At 39.4% G+C, this 18,157-nt stretch overlaps 1 protein-coding gene across 1 annotated transcript in view; it reads right to left on the bottom strand.

Annotated features, from left to right (window-relative positions):
• Nucleotides 1–18,157, bottom strand: part of LOC119428461 (copine-8) — a 152,135-nt gene that overhangs the window by 110,318 nt on the left and 23,660 nt on the right. The window contains exons 2-3 of the mRNA XM_037696143.1: nucleotides 4,092–4,132; nucleotides 505–551 (exon numbers count right to left, since the gene is read on the bottom strand). Of these exons, the coding sequence (XP_037552071.1) occupies nucleotides 505–551; nucleotides 4,092–4,132 (88 nt within the window). The remainder of the gene's footprint in view (nucleotides 1–504; nucleotides 552–4,091; nucleotides 4,133–18,157) is intronic.

The raw sequence follows: 18,157 nt of genomic DNA, 5'->3' as shown, positions 1-18,157 counted from the left end.
ATCCATCTTTCTATCCATCTATCCAGCTCTATCTATCCATCTGTATCCATCTATTCATCTGTATCCATCAGTATTCATCTATGTATCCATACATCTATCCATCCATCCAACCATCTTTTTGAAATCCTAACATACTTCCTTCTTTTTTGGACCTTATGCTACTTTTAGCTTTTAGCTACAGTTTTGTTGATCTTTGTCTTTTATTTACAGTTTTGCTCAATTTAGCTGATTTAATCAAAAAGAAACGAGCAAAGATCCATCTATCATCTTCAGATATAGGAGAAAAATTATATTGCAGACCTATTTCGTCCTATGATGACAAGTAAACGTGAAGCTTTTAGAAACAAATCCTATTTCAAAATGACTTGAAAGCATAAAAAAACTGCTCGAGTCCATGTATAAAGTTTAATTCATGTTTGTGTTTCCGATGGAGTCTGCCGCCTCTGATACTTAAAGGAAACATGGTGGATGTGGTCCACGACGATCTGTAAAACCTTCACTGACCTCTCTCCACTCCTTGTTGCCCATTCCTTGAGTGTAGAGAACACAAACTGTGAAGAACAGAGACGAGAAGCGTCATTAACATTAACCATTAACAACAAATTAACTCATCTAGTCAAGTTGCAGCAGCTGCCATGTATCTCTGCTGATAGCTGTGAAATATTAACAAGCTTACTTCAAACCATTCAGTAGCAACTTGTCAGTAATCGCTAAAAAAAATAAGTTATTTTGTTACAAGTTTGACAGGCAGAAGATAAAAACAGAGAAAACTGAATGTTGTCACTTTATAAAAGAGACAAAATTAATAAAACATACTTAATGTCATGGCTTAAATGACAAGTTGAATTATATGAGTTTTATTCCTAATGCTCAGAGATATTAACATAATTTCCTAACTCTCCTGCTGCCCTTGGCTCAAAATGACCCACGAGGCCAAGAGCAGCAGGAGGGTTAAATTAATATTCTGATATTTCCAAGTGGTTTTTTTTTTATATTTTGAACATTTACCATCTTACCTGTAATAGATAGCCATTTAAACACCACAACTTTGAAAAGTAAAAAAGTTTAATTCTAAACAACTGAAGAGCAAATGGCTAGTCTGAGCACAGCCCAAAAACAAAACTGGAGTAAAGTTGCTTTAAGCAGCAATTGTCAAATTAACTCAGCAGCTTGTTCAACAGCTACTGCTGCAGAAACATCATGATGTTCCCGCCTGTAGTCCTCCAGGTTGCATCAAAAGTGCTATAGCTAGCTGCTGCCGCCTTTAACATATGAAAATAACCACAAAATGCAGTTTAAACAAACAGAAAATGATAAAATGATAAAAAGGTGAAGGCCTAAAATAAAAATTGTGCAACCTGCTTTAAATTCTTGGGAGATTAAAGCAGTTTAACCCTCCTGCTGGCCTTGGCTCAAAATGATCAACGAGGCCTCAGTGTCAACACTCAGTCATTTTAACCCAAGGGTAGCAGGAGGGTTAAACAGCATCAACCCATTTCGTCTTGGCCCTGCTCAGACTAGCCGTTAGCTTGTCAAAAATACCAAACTCAAACTACTGTATGTTTCTCCGAGCTGAGATCTTCCAAAGAGCTCTCTGCAACAGGTGAGATAGTGACTGTTCAGAACCTGGACACAAACCGCACTTTAAATGTCCGAACGATGTATTTTAGCTAGAATAAATAAACGCTTCAGGACTTTGAGGGGACACGTCCTCACCCTCCTCTAAGTGAGCCCTCTGTTGCGTGACAAGCGGCGGGAGACGCTCGGGAGAAGAGAAACGAGGAAAAATCCAACATTTTCTCTTCGGTCGCTGCGTCAGATACAACAGAGCTTTTATTTATAACCCGCTGCTCTTTAGGTATTAAATACATTTTTACTTTCAGGTGACATATCCAAGATATATCTATAATTTTAAAAACCTCCTTGCTCTTTTCTCCTGTCAGCCAGGCTCAAATCAGACGACTGAAGTCACCGCGCTCAGCAGAAAAGACCGCCTCAGTTCAGTGAAACCCTCCTTCCAGTCACCATCACATCACCACTGGTCTCATCGTCAACATCAACAAGTTGACTCACTTTTCCCTGCTGTAAATGTGCTGACACACCTCGTTCGACTGTCTGAGTGTGTCATGGTCTGTTGTTACAGAGGTAATCATTAATATCCCAGAGACACGAGCTGCTCCAGGTGAAAACTAAAGGATTCATTTTGGGGATAAATCCGATTTTGGAAGAATTAAACAGCAGGATGGTTCAAAGCGTAGTGGTTTTCAGAGCGACATCCATCTGCTAATGCCGTCGGAGCTCACATTCTGTGATTTCAGGGGGGTCGTTTCAGCAGCTGTGATTACATGTCATTACAGCAAATGCTCATTATTTTGGGGCAGGTACCACTCTCAGACACATCCATTCAGTACCGGGTTGTCACGTCACCGACAAGAGCCAACAGATATTCTGAAATGCAGGGTTGTTGTAGAAAATATATATTTTTATGATTGAAAACCTTTATTTAGCCATCTGAAGTGACCATTAACTCAAAGTTTACAATTTTCTTTGGAGATACTCAACTGAAATCATCCCATAGAGGCATAATATGTCTTATAGACTAAATATGCCAAAAAAAGTGTTAATTAAACTTTGCTTGGGATCTTTAATTTATTTGCATGGTGCCTTAAATGCACAAAACTAGTCTTGCACAATCTCTTAGTGCTTAGAGTATATGTTGGGGATGACTCTCAGCTACTACAACGCCAAAATTTACCTGAATATCTATAAAACTGACTGTTATAGACAATTTTTGTGTTTGCTTGAGTTGACTCCATCTCCATCTTCTATCGCTTACCCGTAGCTGGGTCGCAGAGGCAACAGGTACAGGACAAAAACCCAGACATCTCCTCAGTGACGCTCTCCAGCTCCTCCTGGAGGACCTGAGGTGTTCCCAGATCAGAGAAGATACACAATTCTTCCAGCAATTGGCTTCTTACCATTGGGACAAGCCCAAAACACCTCCAAAGGGAGGCGTCCAGGAGGCACCCTAAGCTCTACTCAGCTCTACTCAGAGCTACGGAGCTCCTCGAAGGTTGAGCCCGGCCCACCCTACGAGGGAAGCTTGTTTCAACCGCTTTATCTGGGATCTCGTTTGTTCAATCATGATGCAAACCTGAGTGTTGGAACGTAGACCAGTAAATCGTGAGATTTGCCTTTCGGCTCAACTCTTCCTTCACCACAACCGACTGAAGCAAAGTGTTCATTACTGAGGATGAGGTCACCATCCGTTGATCCATCTCCCGCTCCATCCTACCATCACTCAGGAACAAGACGCTCAGAAACTTGAACTCCTTCACCACCAGAGGGAGTATTCCACCTGTTTCCAGTCAAGAACCATAACCTCGGACTTAGAGGAGCTCACACTCATCCCAGCTGCTTCACATTCGCCTGCGAACCACCCCAGTACCCAATGAAGGTCTAAGCCTGAAGACGCAAACAGAACCGCATCATCTGCATAAAGCAGACATGAGACAACCAGACGCCCTCTTCTTCAGGATTTTGCCTTGAGATGCAGTCCATGAACACCACAAACATGTCAACTCCGAAAGTTAATAAGTTGCAGATTTACTTTTAATGTTCACAGAGAAACACTTGTTTTCAAATTGATCTTTTTCCTGAAACACGGCAGTTTTACCACGTTTCCATCCACATGAAAACACCCAAAGAGGAACTTCAACTCTGTCACAGCAGAAGTAAAATATTTGTCAAAACATGAAGGGGAAGAAGACGACAATGATCTTTTTAGAAGGTATCAAGTCAAGTAACAGGCACAATCACAGCTCTTACATACAAGAGCTCTTTTGTCTTTAAACTTAATTTCTTGGTTTCGACACAATATCAATTTTTCACAGCGTGAAGACGAGAGGGAATTTGCCACCCTATCTGTAAATTGTTAAGGAGAAGCTTCGTGCATTAGTCAGACCTGCATGAGGCCAACCCGAGACATTACTGGGAAAAATCACTTTCACATAAAGATAAAAATGATGGGCCTTTCCACTAAGTGAGGCAATAAAACACACCATGTGCAGAAAAATATTCAGTTTTCTTACTTGGGTCTGATTTGGAGAAGGTGTCCATGTCCAGCAGGTTTCTGTGAAGACACAAAAGTGAAAAAAGGTTCAAAAGGTTTGTCGTCTTTTTTTTTTTTAGTTCAAGTTTTGCGGTTTGTGTAGAAACACCAAGTATGACAAACTGGACAATAACACAACCCTGACGCACTTCTGTTGCCACAAAAGATGAATCAAGTGGGAATTCAGTTTGACGATGAATAGCTTTCTTGATGCGGGTTGTCCCACCGCCTGAGTCAGACTATAGCAGTGGTTCCCAAACCTGGTCCTTGGGGGCCACTATGCTGCATGTTTTGGCTGTTTCTCTGCTCTTCAGCAGGTCTTCAAGTTCTACACAAGTATGTTAATCACTTATTTATTCAAATTGGGTGTTAAAACTGAGAAACATCTAAAACATGCAGGATAGCGGTCCTTGAGGGCCAGTTAACACGTGATTCTCAATTTGGGCTCAAATGTCAACCGGTAGCACGGTGCAATGGTTTCACTCCAACCTTTGCCTGAGAATAATATCTATATCACCAGCTATGTGTGCTAACAGCACGCTAAAGGCACATAGCATGCCACGTCAAATTGTCGTCCATTGTATTGGAACAGACATTCTTGACAACGGTGTTTCCATTCTTAAATGCTGGCACGCTTATATGCCAATTGCATCATTCCTAGTATATCAGATATTATAGTACAGTATATCAATAGTAGTAGAAGGCTGAAGTATCCCGTTACGGATACCTCACAAAGCAAGAATTTAACAGTTATTTTGGTATGTTGCTCTCTCAAGAGCACAAAGTCCATTTCCACCTATATGCAACAATCCATCTTAGGTGTTTACATGCCAAAAACCTTTCAATTCATTTCCTCCCTTACATTTGTCAAATCGCAGGCTGAGAAACGACTGAAAACACACCCTCAGCTATACTATACCGATTCAACCATTTGTCAATAGTGGCAGCAGCTGGATTGATGGCGACTGGTCGACCCCAAAAGAAGTCCCCTCCTCTACATCGGCGCTCTGCGGTCATCTCAAACTGGATGAAACTGTTCCATAAAGTGGACGATGTCTGTGTTTTAATAGTTTAAAGAATGAAAAACTGATACCCCTGTGTTTCAATAATGCTTTTTCAAAGTGAAGTATTTTAGGATTGATCAGATCTTTTAAAGTGAATGAACGACCTTCAGATAGCTTATTTGACAGCTGACGGTGTTTTTACATTAAGTATTGTATAGTTCCTAATGTAAGATTACGCTGAACCTCACCTAAAGGGTTTATTTGAAGGAACGATGTAATAAAACAAATATTTGTATAATTAGCCATAATTGGACTCGTACTCTAAGTGGAGTACATTGCAGTTCATTATTATGTTTCTATATAGGGATATGATGTAAACAGGAAGATAACTCAACAATTACACTTCAAGAAAGTTCTTTATTATGTTATTTTACTGAAATGTGCCAATTTCATGAGGTTCATTGTCCTTAGGACTGGTTCCGAGTAATAAAAAGGATAGTTCAGACCCTTTTGAAAGGTTATGAACAATTAATGTATGTGTTGTAGGCAGCTTTTTGGCCACCATTGGTTTGAAGAACTAGTTAAACTCTGGCTGAATTAGTGAGGTGACGACTGATACAAAAAGGGGCCAAACTCTAATGCCAAAAAAAGTGGTTTGTGCGGACACTATTTTATAAATCTTTCCATGTCTGTCAGTCTTGCATTACACCATTATTCAAAAATAATTTGATGGTTATTTCCAAGTTATCTCGTCATTCTGGTCAGGATTAAACTATTTCTCCCAATTACAGTTGCGACAACCTATGTACAACAGGTAAGATGTTGTTTGTTTGAATCTTTCCAAAGAATCCCATTTCAAAAGATCCCAAGTGTCAGTTTAAGCAAAACTTGCTGCTGCTTTTTAGTGTAGCAAGTGGATTTCCTGACGTAGCTGGCTACTGTCGGAAACATAAATGAGTCCCTAATTTCTGTAGTTTGACCAGTTTTATTTCATACGAGTTGTTATTGTCCGTGCAAATCTGTTCATATCTGCATCCCACATCGAGTTCACCACAGCTGCCAGAGCAGATTACTGTGGAGGGCAACATCTATATGAGACACAGGTGCAACAGAGCATCCAATTATACAGGAAGATGGGCGACGTCAAGGTTTTAGTGCTTCCATGTTTATGCAGACGCGCAGGACACAAAGCCTGCTATCATAAAAATGAAAAAAGGTTTGTTTGAATTATGAAAGTAATTTAGATGGAAACTGCATTCTTGATCAAAACAGAACAGCGGGCACCATCATCTGAGTAACTATTTACAGGAGAATGTCAAAAATAGAATCACTGGCTCAAAAAGAAAAGCTCGGTGCTGCAGAGCAGAATATACACAAAAATACGACGTGTACTAACTTATGCTACAGTACAGTCACGCAAATCCCTTCTGGAAGTTATTGCTTGTTTTTCCCGTGAAGGAAGAAAAAAAAAAGCTTTGGAAATTGAACACAGATTTCAAAGCATGACTTCAACTCTGACATCATCCAGAGAAACAGTTCTTGTGGTTTAGAAATTAATTATGAAACACTTTGAAGGCAGGACTGAGACCTCTGTGATCATCTGTGCGATTAAAGGTAATAAAGACAATAAACTAAGAAAGTAGGAAATATTTTCTGGTGGTCTGACTGAAGTAGGTGCTTGCAATAAGCAATAAGCGACCAGTAAAGCGCTTTTATTAAAAATAATAATAATAATCGCAGATTATTGTCATGCCATGTGCACTAGAGGATGACATTTGTGGGTCACGGGATTCCTGCAGGATTCAGGCACACTTTATTATAACTCACAGGATTGGGATGGGACAGGACGAAAAGTTAACAGGACCAGACAGGAGTGGGAACCAACAAATAGGACAATAAAATAAAATAAAATACAGTAAACTTTGGACAGGCGCCGCTATTTTGTAGTTTTCTTTCAATAAGCCTTCACTCTGGAATACCAGACCTGCAATGCTCCAGTCTGTAATGTGTTAAACACAAAGTAATATAAAAAAAAGAATGAGTAGAAGATTAAATCAAATTCAGTGTATTTCCTAAAGAATAAATGGAAGAAATTAAAAATATATATATATATATGAGCGGTACAAGAGTGGGAGTCATTCCAAATGGGAGCAGGAGTCATGTTACCAGGATTGGGACAGGACAGGATTTTTTTCTGTGGGACCAGGACAGGAGTGAAAATCCACTCCCGTGTCATCCTCTAATGTGCACGGCTTGCAAACCTGTATTCCTGGTCACGCACATTATTTTGTTGTCCATCTCTGCCCACAGGTGGATTTGAGATGTCCACAACAAAAGGTCTTCACACAAACTTTTTAAACAAGTTGAAAATTTAAGCGACGAGCCTCTACGCCTCATGCGACTTGTAAAGAAATCCAAAATTCCCTGCAAATGTTGCGAGATGCTGTTGACAACGATCGCAGCCCGGTAGAATGCTGACTTTACAAAAACACGAGGCAGGATGAGTGGATTGAAGTCAACCAGCCACTGTGATGCCTCTGAGCCGCCCAAGAAAGGTAGAAACAGCTGTTACAACTGATACTGGGCAGTGATGTTTTTAATTTTCTAGAATGGTTAAAATATGTTTTTGAAGACATAATTAGTCCAATGTTTCATTGATTCCATTTTTAACATTATATTTTTCAAATTAAAGACGAGGTGCTAACTCCAAACCCACTCCTCCACTCACCAAACACCCTGAACATGAGCCTGTGTCTATTTCTGCCTTTGTTTTTCTAAAGAAGTACAAATTCCAGACCATGGTCAAGGGTGGAGTGCACCTCCACACTGATCAATCAAACTGACGAAACACCCCGATTAGCATAATTAGCAGCATGATATGCATCTGTACCTAAAGCTTCTAGATGGTTTATCAGGAAGACCTCAAGTCTTCATCCCAACCATGTGGACACAGTCATTGTAACACAAACATAAAATGAGCTTAAACACTTAGCCTTCCTAAATCAAACACACACAAAAAATTGTCTTGTTTACATATTAAGGTCCACGTAAATATTGTTGAGTTATGCACCAAGCCTCCTATGAACCAGCAATGCTGGCTTCATTTGAAATGTGACCAAACTAGTTGGTTATGGATAAATGGCCGATGGCGACTTAAAAAAGGAGCACATCTTTTATCACAGAAAAGGGTTCTTTCATAAAAGTTTCATGCAATGGCCACACAGACTAATCAGTCTTTATCAGCTGTTCAAAAATCAGCAATGGAAACGGCCATGTCAAGCATAACAAAAGCCAAGAGGCATGAAGCAGGAATCATCTGGGTTGACGTGGAGCGCAATGCATAAAGATGTGCGATGGGCGTCTCCCTCAAATCTTTTTCAAAACATGATAAATAAACTTAGTATAGAGACTCTTTAGTTGGCTAATTAATATTTTTAATGAAATACAAAGTTGCTGCGCATCACCTCTGTAATAAATCTGTTGCTGTTCGTCTGACGGGCTGTACGTCATTATTCATCACATTATTAAACCGCAAAGCTGTCTGCCTTATGTCGGCCATTTCGCCTCTGTTACTGCCTCAACTTGTGGCAAATAGATGCACCAGTGGTGGTTTGGCGGCGGCGTCTTGGTGCTACTCAGATCTTATCTACGGTTAGCAGCTATAACTGAAACATTGTTTTGATCTCACGACTGAAATATACAGAAAAAAAAGTAACTCTGTCTACACGAGTATTTAAAGTAGGCCTGTCGCGATAAACAATAAATCAGTAAATTGCATGATAAATGAAAATTATCTATCTCATTTTCATTTATCGGCTTTATCGTTTCTTCGTGTCTCTTTCTACTGAAGACACTGGATGACAATAGGTTCAACTCCGGTGCTCTTAACTGACCCCTCCCTTTCTCTATAAAATCTGTTTTAACCGTCCAAAATAGCATTTTCGGATCATTAAAAGCTGAGAAGATAAGCTAAAAGGAAAAAACGTCTTGTCAAAGCTCCAAAATTCACGGATGAAACCCGTGCCTTCATGTAAAAAGTTGTTTTTCTCTGTAAAAAGAAGCTGAGAACTCCAAACCACACGGAGCGTCAGGAAAACAGGAATGAGACAGCCCATGTCACGTCAAGGGGCCTCCCTCCCATTTTTCTTAAAGAGACACGCTGCTCGCTCCATCGCTATCCATCCTTTGGTTCAAACTGTCTCATACTGCCATCTGTTGGTCAAAAAAGGTACTTCACACAAAAATAAACTAACATTTCTTCTTAAATTTGACAGTAATTACTAATTATTGTCATATTTCAAACAATATTATCGTTTATCGCAATAATTTTTGAGACAATTAATCGCCCAGCAAAATGTGTTATCGTGATTGGCCTAATTGACAGTAACATATTTTGTCTTTGCTGTTGTTGGCTTTGCTTTTTTTAAACTTTCTAAATAGTTATTTTTTACTCTGAAGTTTTACAATCTTTCTTTAAACTCTATGTTTCGGTTCGGTATTCTCGGACTCAAAGCATCCACTAATTAAAAGTTTCCATTGACAAGTTGTTTTCTTACAGATTAGAAATAAAAAAAAATAATACTTGTTCTAACGTTAGAGACAAGGTCCAACATAGCACATTCAGCAATTCAACGCAACGATGGTGAAAACCTGTGAACTTCACGTTCTGTTGGGTTCAAGTCTGAATTATTAATGTCCAGGCTTTGCCTTTTTCAGTTCTGTCAGTAAGTTCTGGGGAAGACATGCAGGCCTTTTTTTACAACTGGAAGCACAGACTTCATTTGCGCAGGTGATTAAATCTCTCCGACTACATGGGCTTCGGTTCTAATCTCAACACCGTGTTCAGTGCATCTCACTCTTTAGGTGTTGACAGCACTCAGAAGAGTTACAGACGATAATTATCATGCTCTTGATGTATCGAGAAGAGCTTATTCCAAGATCACTACTGCATATAGAGTTCAGAAACTCCTGCTGAGTGGACTTCCGAGCTCTCCCTTAAAAGAAATGTTCTGACTTTAAAACACTGGCTGAAGAAGAAGAAAGGCTTTCACTAGAGCAGTAGAGACCTTAATATGAGAAGCTGTTCCTGGCAAAGACACAAAGCTCAGTCAAAGCCAGTTCATCTTCACAGGTTTGATTACCACTTCAAGTCCATACCGATCTGGAAGTCTACAGCAGAGATCTTTTCTTGTAAATGAGTATTTGGCCACAGTTCACCTCTTACTTAATTTAACACACATCAAATGTTGAATTATCGTCTTTGTGCGATGCCGACATTAAAGTGCCAAATCATAGTTCATTTTCTTCTTGTGATCTTAGTATTTATTTCCTGAATGGTTTCTCTTTCTATCAAATACACTTTTTTATATATTAGTGTTAAAAAAAAAAAAAAAAACGGTGAGCAATAATGAGTGCAGGCAGGTTTTTTTCTTCCACGTCCATCATTTTGACGGGCGAGGAGAAAGTCTAGCACCACCTCTGATCTGGCTCCGTCTTACTCGTTACCACCCCTCCAAATGAGTCACTGATGTAAAGTGCATAATTACTGGTCTGCCAGCGTTGGATTGTTGTCGCATTTTAACACCGGCATTAAAGAAAATGTAAGATGTTTCACCTTCCGCTTTGTAGGAACTTTAGTGCAGAGAGCTTGAACGTATCTGTAGGTGGAAGTTACGCTGTACTGACTACTGTTTTTGATGATTTATCAACTCTCTAATCCCTTTTCTTGATTAAATCAGTTTGAATATCTACAATTGTGTAAATAAACTGTACAAAGGTAAGCTTTTGCATGAATTATCCCGAAGATTGGGCTTTTAAATTGTCTAAAGCACCAAAACAAGATGGCCAGTAGTCATTTAATGATATTCCCATGGCCTCTGACAATGGACAGGTGTCTACACTGGTCCTGTTAGACCTCAGTGCTGCATCTGATCCAGCTGATCATAAACTACAGAGGCTTGAATATGATATTAGGATTAGAGGAACGGCTCTAAACTGGTTTAAATCATATCTACCTGATAGATTCCAATTTTTAAATGTAAATAATGAATTTTCATCATACACCAAAGTTAGTCGTGGAGTTCCTCAGGGTTCAGTGCTTGTGCCAATACTCTTTACCTTATGTATGCTTCCATTAGGTAAGTTATTAAACAGCATGTGATAAAACTCGTTGTTAACGTACTTTTTAAGTACCATAATTTCCGGTGTATAAGTCTCACCTTTTTGCCTAATTTGCATACCCTGCGACTTATACGCCGAAGCGACTTATTTATGTTTTTTTTCCCACATATTTATAATTGAGATATGAGCGTTTTCATTCATTCCGATATGGAAAATATTGAACACTAAAATTTTCAAATGCTAGATGGCACTCGAGTAGTATAGCATGTCGTTGTGTCATGTAATAGGTAAAAGTGGCTATTATTGACACAGTCGGCTTGCCGTAGCCTGCCACCTACGTCCAGTTTGCCTGGAACAACGGTCAAATCAGCTTCATTTCTCTGCACCGCCCCGGCGAAATGCAGCTAATTTGACCAATGAAGTGCATTTATTAAGTAAAAGTTCAACTGAGAAACAACTTTTACTATAATGTCGAGCAAACAAATGATTGTTTTTAAATGTTAATTTTGTTAAAGTTCTCCCATACACGCTCCCACGGCTGCCATTTGGCAGCCAATCGATTTTTGGCACAACAAAGGCCCACATTTCCGGGCTGTCAGCGCTGACGCGTAATAGATGCGACTTATACGGCGAAGAGACTTAATTGTGTTTTTTTCCACTTTATTAGACATATTTGGACCGATGCGACTTACAGGGCGGTGCGACGTGTACGGCGGAAAACACGGTATATGATTGTTTCTGTGCAGTGCCCTTGGAAGACTTCTGTTGTGACTTGGCGCTATATAAACTGAACTGAATTGAATTTAACTGAACTATTGGGGTGGATCATTCTTTTTACTTGTAGCTCCACTCTAAGAAGAAATATTTCCACGTGCGCTCGGAGGAGTTTTTGTCCTACTATACAAAAGTAAAACATGAAGCGTAGGCCGTACAGTATAATAAGCCCGTTAGCTCTGCAAGACAGCTTCCAGAGCTTTGGCTTCTTCACATTTAATTAGTGTCAAGGAGAAAAGAGTGATTTTTTAAACCACTTTTTACAAAATGTACGAATAAACTGCACAACTGCAATGATGTGTAATTATTTTTGTAAGAGTTTGAAGGAATGTCACACCGAGTTGGGGAAGGATGAAGAAAATATTTCTTTTTCATTCGAGCAAGACTCTGATGTTGCGCGGTACATGACCGGCTACTGCTCAGAGCACATCACACATGGTGGCACTCCAAAAGAGCTCCTGGGCTAAACCCCCCGCTACACCACCCCACCCATGCATGTGTGCTCTGCGTGTGAGTTACAACACGTTTTCAGGACTTCCACTTCAGAGGATGATGTGAATGAGTCACGGCCCTCAGTTTTCATCCAGGGGCAGGCAGCGGAAAGTCCAACGCTGCCATCCAACTCGCTCAGAGGTCTGCGGGAACAACAGTGCGCGACTTACAATAGTTTAATATTTTTAGCTCAGCTTTTGCCACAAACGGTTATTGCTGATTACGATTTATGATTCTGATTCCAAACATTTTGGTAAATGCGCTCCTAAAGCAAACGTTTAGCTCAAATACATGACAGCGCTGATCTCAGAGCTGCTGTCAAACTGCCTCCTCCGCCTTGTAGGCAAACGTTAGCATCCCAGCCCCCCCCCGCCTCCCTCGGATGCCTCACCTGCGACAGCTGTCAGTCACGGCGACAGGAACTGAAACGCGATACGAGTCAGGAGACATTCTCTTGTTTTTGCTCTCTTGGGGGAGGAGATTGGTTTTGGTTCGTACTGATGACCCCAGTTTTGCTGGACAACTTTCAGCTACATTGACTTGAACAAAGCAAAACCTAAAACAGGCGTAGATTTATTATTATTCTTACAGCGGGATATTTTATTCCACACATTAAGCTACAAAGTTTGTAATAAACTCATGACGCCTTTCTGTTTGTTTACTTGTGATAACCTGTGTAGTATAGGTTAGTTATGAGCAATACATCATGTGCATTTTAGCTTATATTGCTACCTGTGAAATACTTATTCATACAAATTCTTTCTGCTCGCACCATTATATTCTACCATGTTGTTTACTATTTTCTCTTTAGGACCTTGTAAATATAATTACTTTTTCAAATTTTTGGTACTTTACTTTGGACGCTTATTGCAAACTTTAGTATTTCTTGTTTGTTCTTTGTTTTTAGCGAGTCACATTGGTTCTTCTCATCCTGAGCATTTCATTGCACTGTTGACTACGGGTGGCCCCGATTTCCTTAATTTTGGGAGATCGGCCGATACGTACGAGAAACCGATTTTACAGATTTTTTTCGTAGTTTTAACAACAATTGTCTAAACTTCATTTATATGTCAGAGCAGTACCTCATGGCCAGTTAAAACAAGTTTGCATTGTCTCTAGGCTGTCGTGTTTTTCAGTAAAATAGGTTTGGAAAATTGAGTTTGTCAATATAACACCTGATAGTGTCGCTTATAAAACTAAATCGGTATCGGCCAAAATTGGAATCGGCAGGTCAGGCTTTGTAGAAATCGGTGCACCCCTACTGTTAACCTGCATATGACAAATAAACAGTTTGAACTTGAACGTTGGCTCGATTTAGCTGAAACAAAAGGCCAATATTAGCGTTTTAGCTGATCTGATAACTACTTTGAATGGAAAAATGTCATTTTAAGGCAAAATTCTGTCAGTCTGGCAGATAAAAAGTTGCTATTTTTAGTTATTTTGCACTGCGCTTTAATTTTTTAATATAACAAGTTATTTAAAGGCAAACATCACCAGAGTCGAGCTTTCGTTTTATCGCTGTAATTACGTTATGACTTGTGAACATTCACATTATGAGGGTTATGTCTCTAAACGTACTTGAACATTAAAACAGCTAGTTTGAAATGTATAATTTAAAAAGCTAGTCAATGCAAATAAATATATATATATATATAAAAATATTTGATTGTTAATTGAGTCAAAAATGTCACAAACCACTCAAACGACAAAAAAACATTATTGGAGAAATGCCTCAAGAATTCTCTGCTGTGAGAGAAAAGTCGCACGCTTCGCAAATAAATCAAAGTTATTAAAACTATTTATTTTTATGGATACGAATAAGGAGCAGACATTCAGGGGAGACAGCAAACAAACAAAAACAAAAAGCAGAAACAAAACCGGAATCCACTTCTCCATACCCACTGGGGTGAGCTATACAGTAGGGAAACGGTTTCCATGACAACTAGTGAGATCCAATTGGGGCTACCCGACTGTCTTGACTGGCAGTTGCATGAGTTTATGTCACCGCTCTCCCATTGACAACCAAGGGAACGTCACGAGCGTACAGGTATTTGTAGCGACACATCTCTACGTTTCGTCTAACCTTCCCACTTTGCCCTCCTGTTCATCTACATTTTTCCTCCCATCGCCTTCCTCTCTTTTCCATTTCTCCCTTCCCACTTTTTCAATAAGCGACTACGATCACAACAGCTTTCGGACCAGCTCTAGAGGCCACGTCCCTGACAGTGTGTTACCCTGACGACACAACAACCCCCCCCCACCCCCGTGGGACCCTTACAAGCTTCTCCGATTCTGCAGGAACAAATGGGTTTTTAGCTCACTGAGGAGGGCGGAGAGGGTAAAAAGATCATTATATGAACAAAGAACTAATATCTAAGGGGGGGAATACAGTAGTGTGCCTGTTGTGTTCGAGTCCTAAATAACACTTTATTACCATTTGTCATAAATTCTTCCATTTCTGGCACAATTTTAGGTTCTTCTGCAGAACGAGTGAGAAACTTGAGCCCTCTTTGGAGCTTCATGAATCAAACTTCACAGCAGAAAGGTCGCTCAAAGTTTAAATCGGTCACAGAAAGTTGGACTTTTAACACTTAAAATGACACTTTAATATCTTTAATAATTTTAAAGCAATCGCAGCTTAAATTACAGAGTTTAAAAAAATAAAACTATTCAACGGAGCACTTATCTTTCAATGTGGATGTCTGAATAACTTGAACGATTTAAACATTTAAAATTATTTGACAAACAAATTCTTCTTAATCCCCAAAATTTTCCACATCTATTATTGCATACGTATTAAACTCTCATCAGGTTTTCTCTCAAATCGCTCCAGAGTGCAAACATCCAAACTCCCGTTAACTTCCATCGTATCGGACCTCAGAACTTACCTATTCAAATCTCATACATAAAGAGCCTAAACACACAAAAAATGGATGTGTAAAACCTATTCGCACAGGATTAGTTTTACTTAGGGACCATATGTAATAAATAAATTACTCCCCAACGTCTGCTTTTTATGTGGCACGTTAGCACACGATATCCCAAGCCTGAGATTTAGTTGAAATTTACGGACATCTGCTTTATCAATCGACTCGAGGAATGACGTTAATTGATGTTAAAACTACTTTTTAGGCTAATGTAGACCTGTCGCAATAAACAATAAATCAATTAATTACATGATAAATTAAAATTATCCAGTTTGTTTTCATTTATCGGCTTTATCGTTTCTTCGTGTCTCTCTTTCCACTGAAGACACTGGATAACAAAAGGCTCAACTCACCGGAGCTCTTCACTGACTCCTCCCTTTCTCTTTTCTCTTTAAAATCTGTTTTAACCGTCCAAAATCGTGTTTTTGATCGTTTAAAGCAGCTAAGCTGAGAAGCTAAGCCACGAGCTAAGCTAACAGGCTGACCTTGTGAAAAAACCTCCGTCTTGTCGAAGCTACAAAATTCACGGTTGAAACCGGTGCCTTCGTGGAAAAAGTTGTTTTTCTCTGCAAAAGGAAGCTGAGAACTTGTTTACTGATTTTTTATTAAAAGCTTTGTGTGAAAAATGCTATGCTAAAGAGCTCAAACCACACCGAGCGTCTGCCATTTTGAGAACCGAAGAGAGACAGCCCATGTCGCATCAAGGGGCCTCCCTCGCATTTTCCTTAAAGAGACACGCTTCTCGCTCCCTCACTATCCATCCTTCAGTTCAAACAGTCTTATACTGCCATCCAGCAGTCAAAAAAGGTACTACATGCAAAACAAATTCAACATTTCTTCTTAAATTTGACACCAACTACTAATTATTGTCAACTTTCAAACAATATTATTGTTTATCGCAATAATTTCTGAGACAATTATTCGCCAAACAAAATTTGTTATTGTGACAGGCCTACACCAATGCAGCCTTCATTGCCAAAAGCAAATAAAAATGCACCCAGGAGACAAAAAATGCCTAATTACGTATCGAATCCCACCCATTTCTGTCCAAATCACAGAGATGCCTATTCACATTGGATTAGTATTATCACAGGATCACAGAGTTCAGCAAAATATAGTAGGTAATTTGCAGGGGAATTTTTACTTTACAAATTACTGACATGGCTGATTCACACGGGGTTAACAACACATACAATCTCCGTAATTATTACAATTAGCATGCTGTCCCTAGGTAAATCTAATCCCACAGTAAGACCACAAGATTTTTTCTAATACAGCTTTTAGTTTTCCCACATAAACTGTTGGTTTGAGGCTTACTTTATAGTCCACATTTTTGTATACCTGTCCTACTAAAACTTGTCAGGGAGTGAGACAGGTGACCAAAACTTCTTACGCTAAATTTGGCAACACAGCGTGAAGTAGCCCTAAGTGATTGTAAATAAATCATTAATACGTAATAAAAAAAGCAAACATTTTCTTTCCTTCTTATTTTGTAACATTTGAATCATCACACAACACCACTAATGTCTCTAGATGACCAACTAACAGGACCAAACAGCCAAAAAATATCAAAACCAAACCTAACTGATTCATTTCACCAGTTTAACGACCATATTTTTCAGACTATAAAAGCACACTGAAAATCCTTTAATTTTCTCAAAAATCAATGGTGCGCCTTATGTATTAATTCTGGTTGTGCTTACTGACCTCAAACCGATTGTATGTGGTACAAGTGAACAATGTTGAGAGTTATTGTGAAAGAGTTGAATAAAATTTGACTTATCTGACTGTTTTGTTTCACTTAATGTGCCTTATAGTCCAACAAATACAGTAAAGCTAATACAGTAAAGGCTTAGTGTTTCTTTAAGGAACACATATTGCTCTCTCCCTTTCACACCAGAGTTTTAACTCAAAATCATCTTAAGTAGAGACATTATAAAGTTAAGACGTTTTAGTCAAACCTTGAAAATAACAGTCTTAGCTCTAAAAGGATAGGTTAGGGATGACGTTCAGCTACTATCACACCAGATTTTAGCTCTACATCTGAAAGTTTGATTGATTTATAGCCATTTTTGTGTTCCCTTAGGGCAAGTGGCTGTGGTGACCATCTTGAATTTGGTTCATTCCAAAAGTCATAAACATTAGTTCCAGTGGTGATTTTTAGCCTCTTTCTGGAGGTTCTCAAGCCCCCCGAAATTTTAACTCAATACCCCAGAAAAATTAAAAAAACAATCATTACAATCTTGTAAAAGAAACTCAGTTCTCAAACCTTAGATTCACCAAAATATTGAATGCATTTTGGAATAAATAGGGAATAAATGACGAGGCCAGTAAAATCCAGTGTTTCCCCTACCATTATACAAGCGGGACGCCCCACCTACAGAACCGAGCACCCCCACCACCTGTCAGCACTGACATAGCGCTAAGCTAGCGGCATGCAATACAGGCCTAAAAATTGAAAGGCAGTGCTCAGGTTGCCTCTTCTTTCACGCTGAACCCTTACTGACACCTCCACCCCATTCGAAGACTGTAGACACAAACGGCGCACAGCTCAGCTGTGTCTCTGCCCCCCCCCCCCCCCAAAAAAAAAAAAAAAACAGTCAATACAAACAGCGCGCAGCATGTCTACCAACACCCACACCCACCGCTGTCGACAACAATCACGGATGAGCGCCCTACCATGGAAAGTTATCTAGGGGAAACACTGAATTTTTTTTTTTTTTTGCACC

The sequence above is a fragment of the Nematolebias whitei genome, chromosome 22, assembly GCF_014905685.2.
Source record: "Nematolebias whitei isolate Nwh7 chromosome 22, NemWhi1, whole genome shotgun sequence".
In the NCBI taxonomy this organism is placed as follows: domain Eukaryota; kingdom Metazoa; phylum Chordata; class Actinopteri; order Cyprinodontiformes; family Rivulidae; genus Nematolebias; species Nematolebias whitei.
Note: the sequence above shows the minus strand (reverse complement) of the source record. Positions and strands in the feature narration are given on the sequence as shown.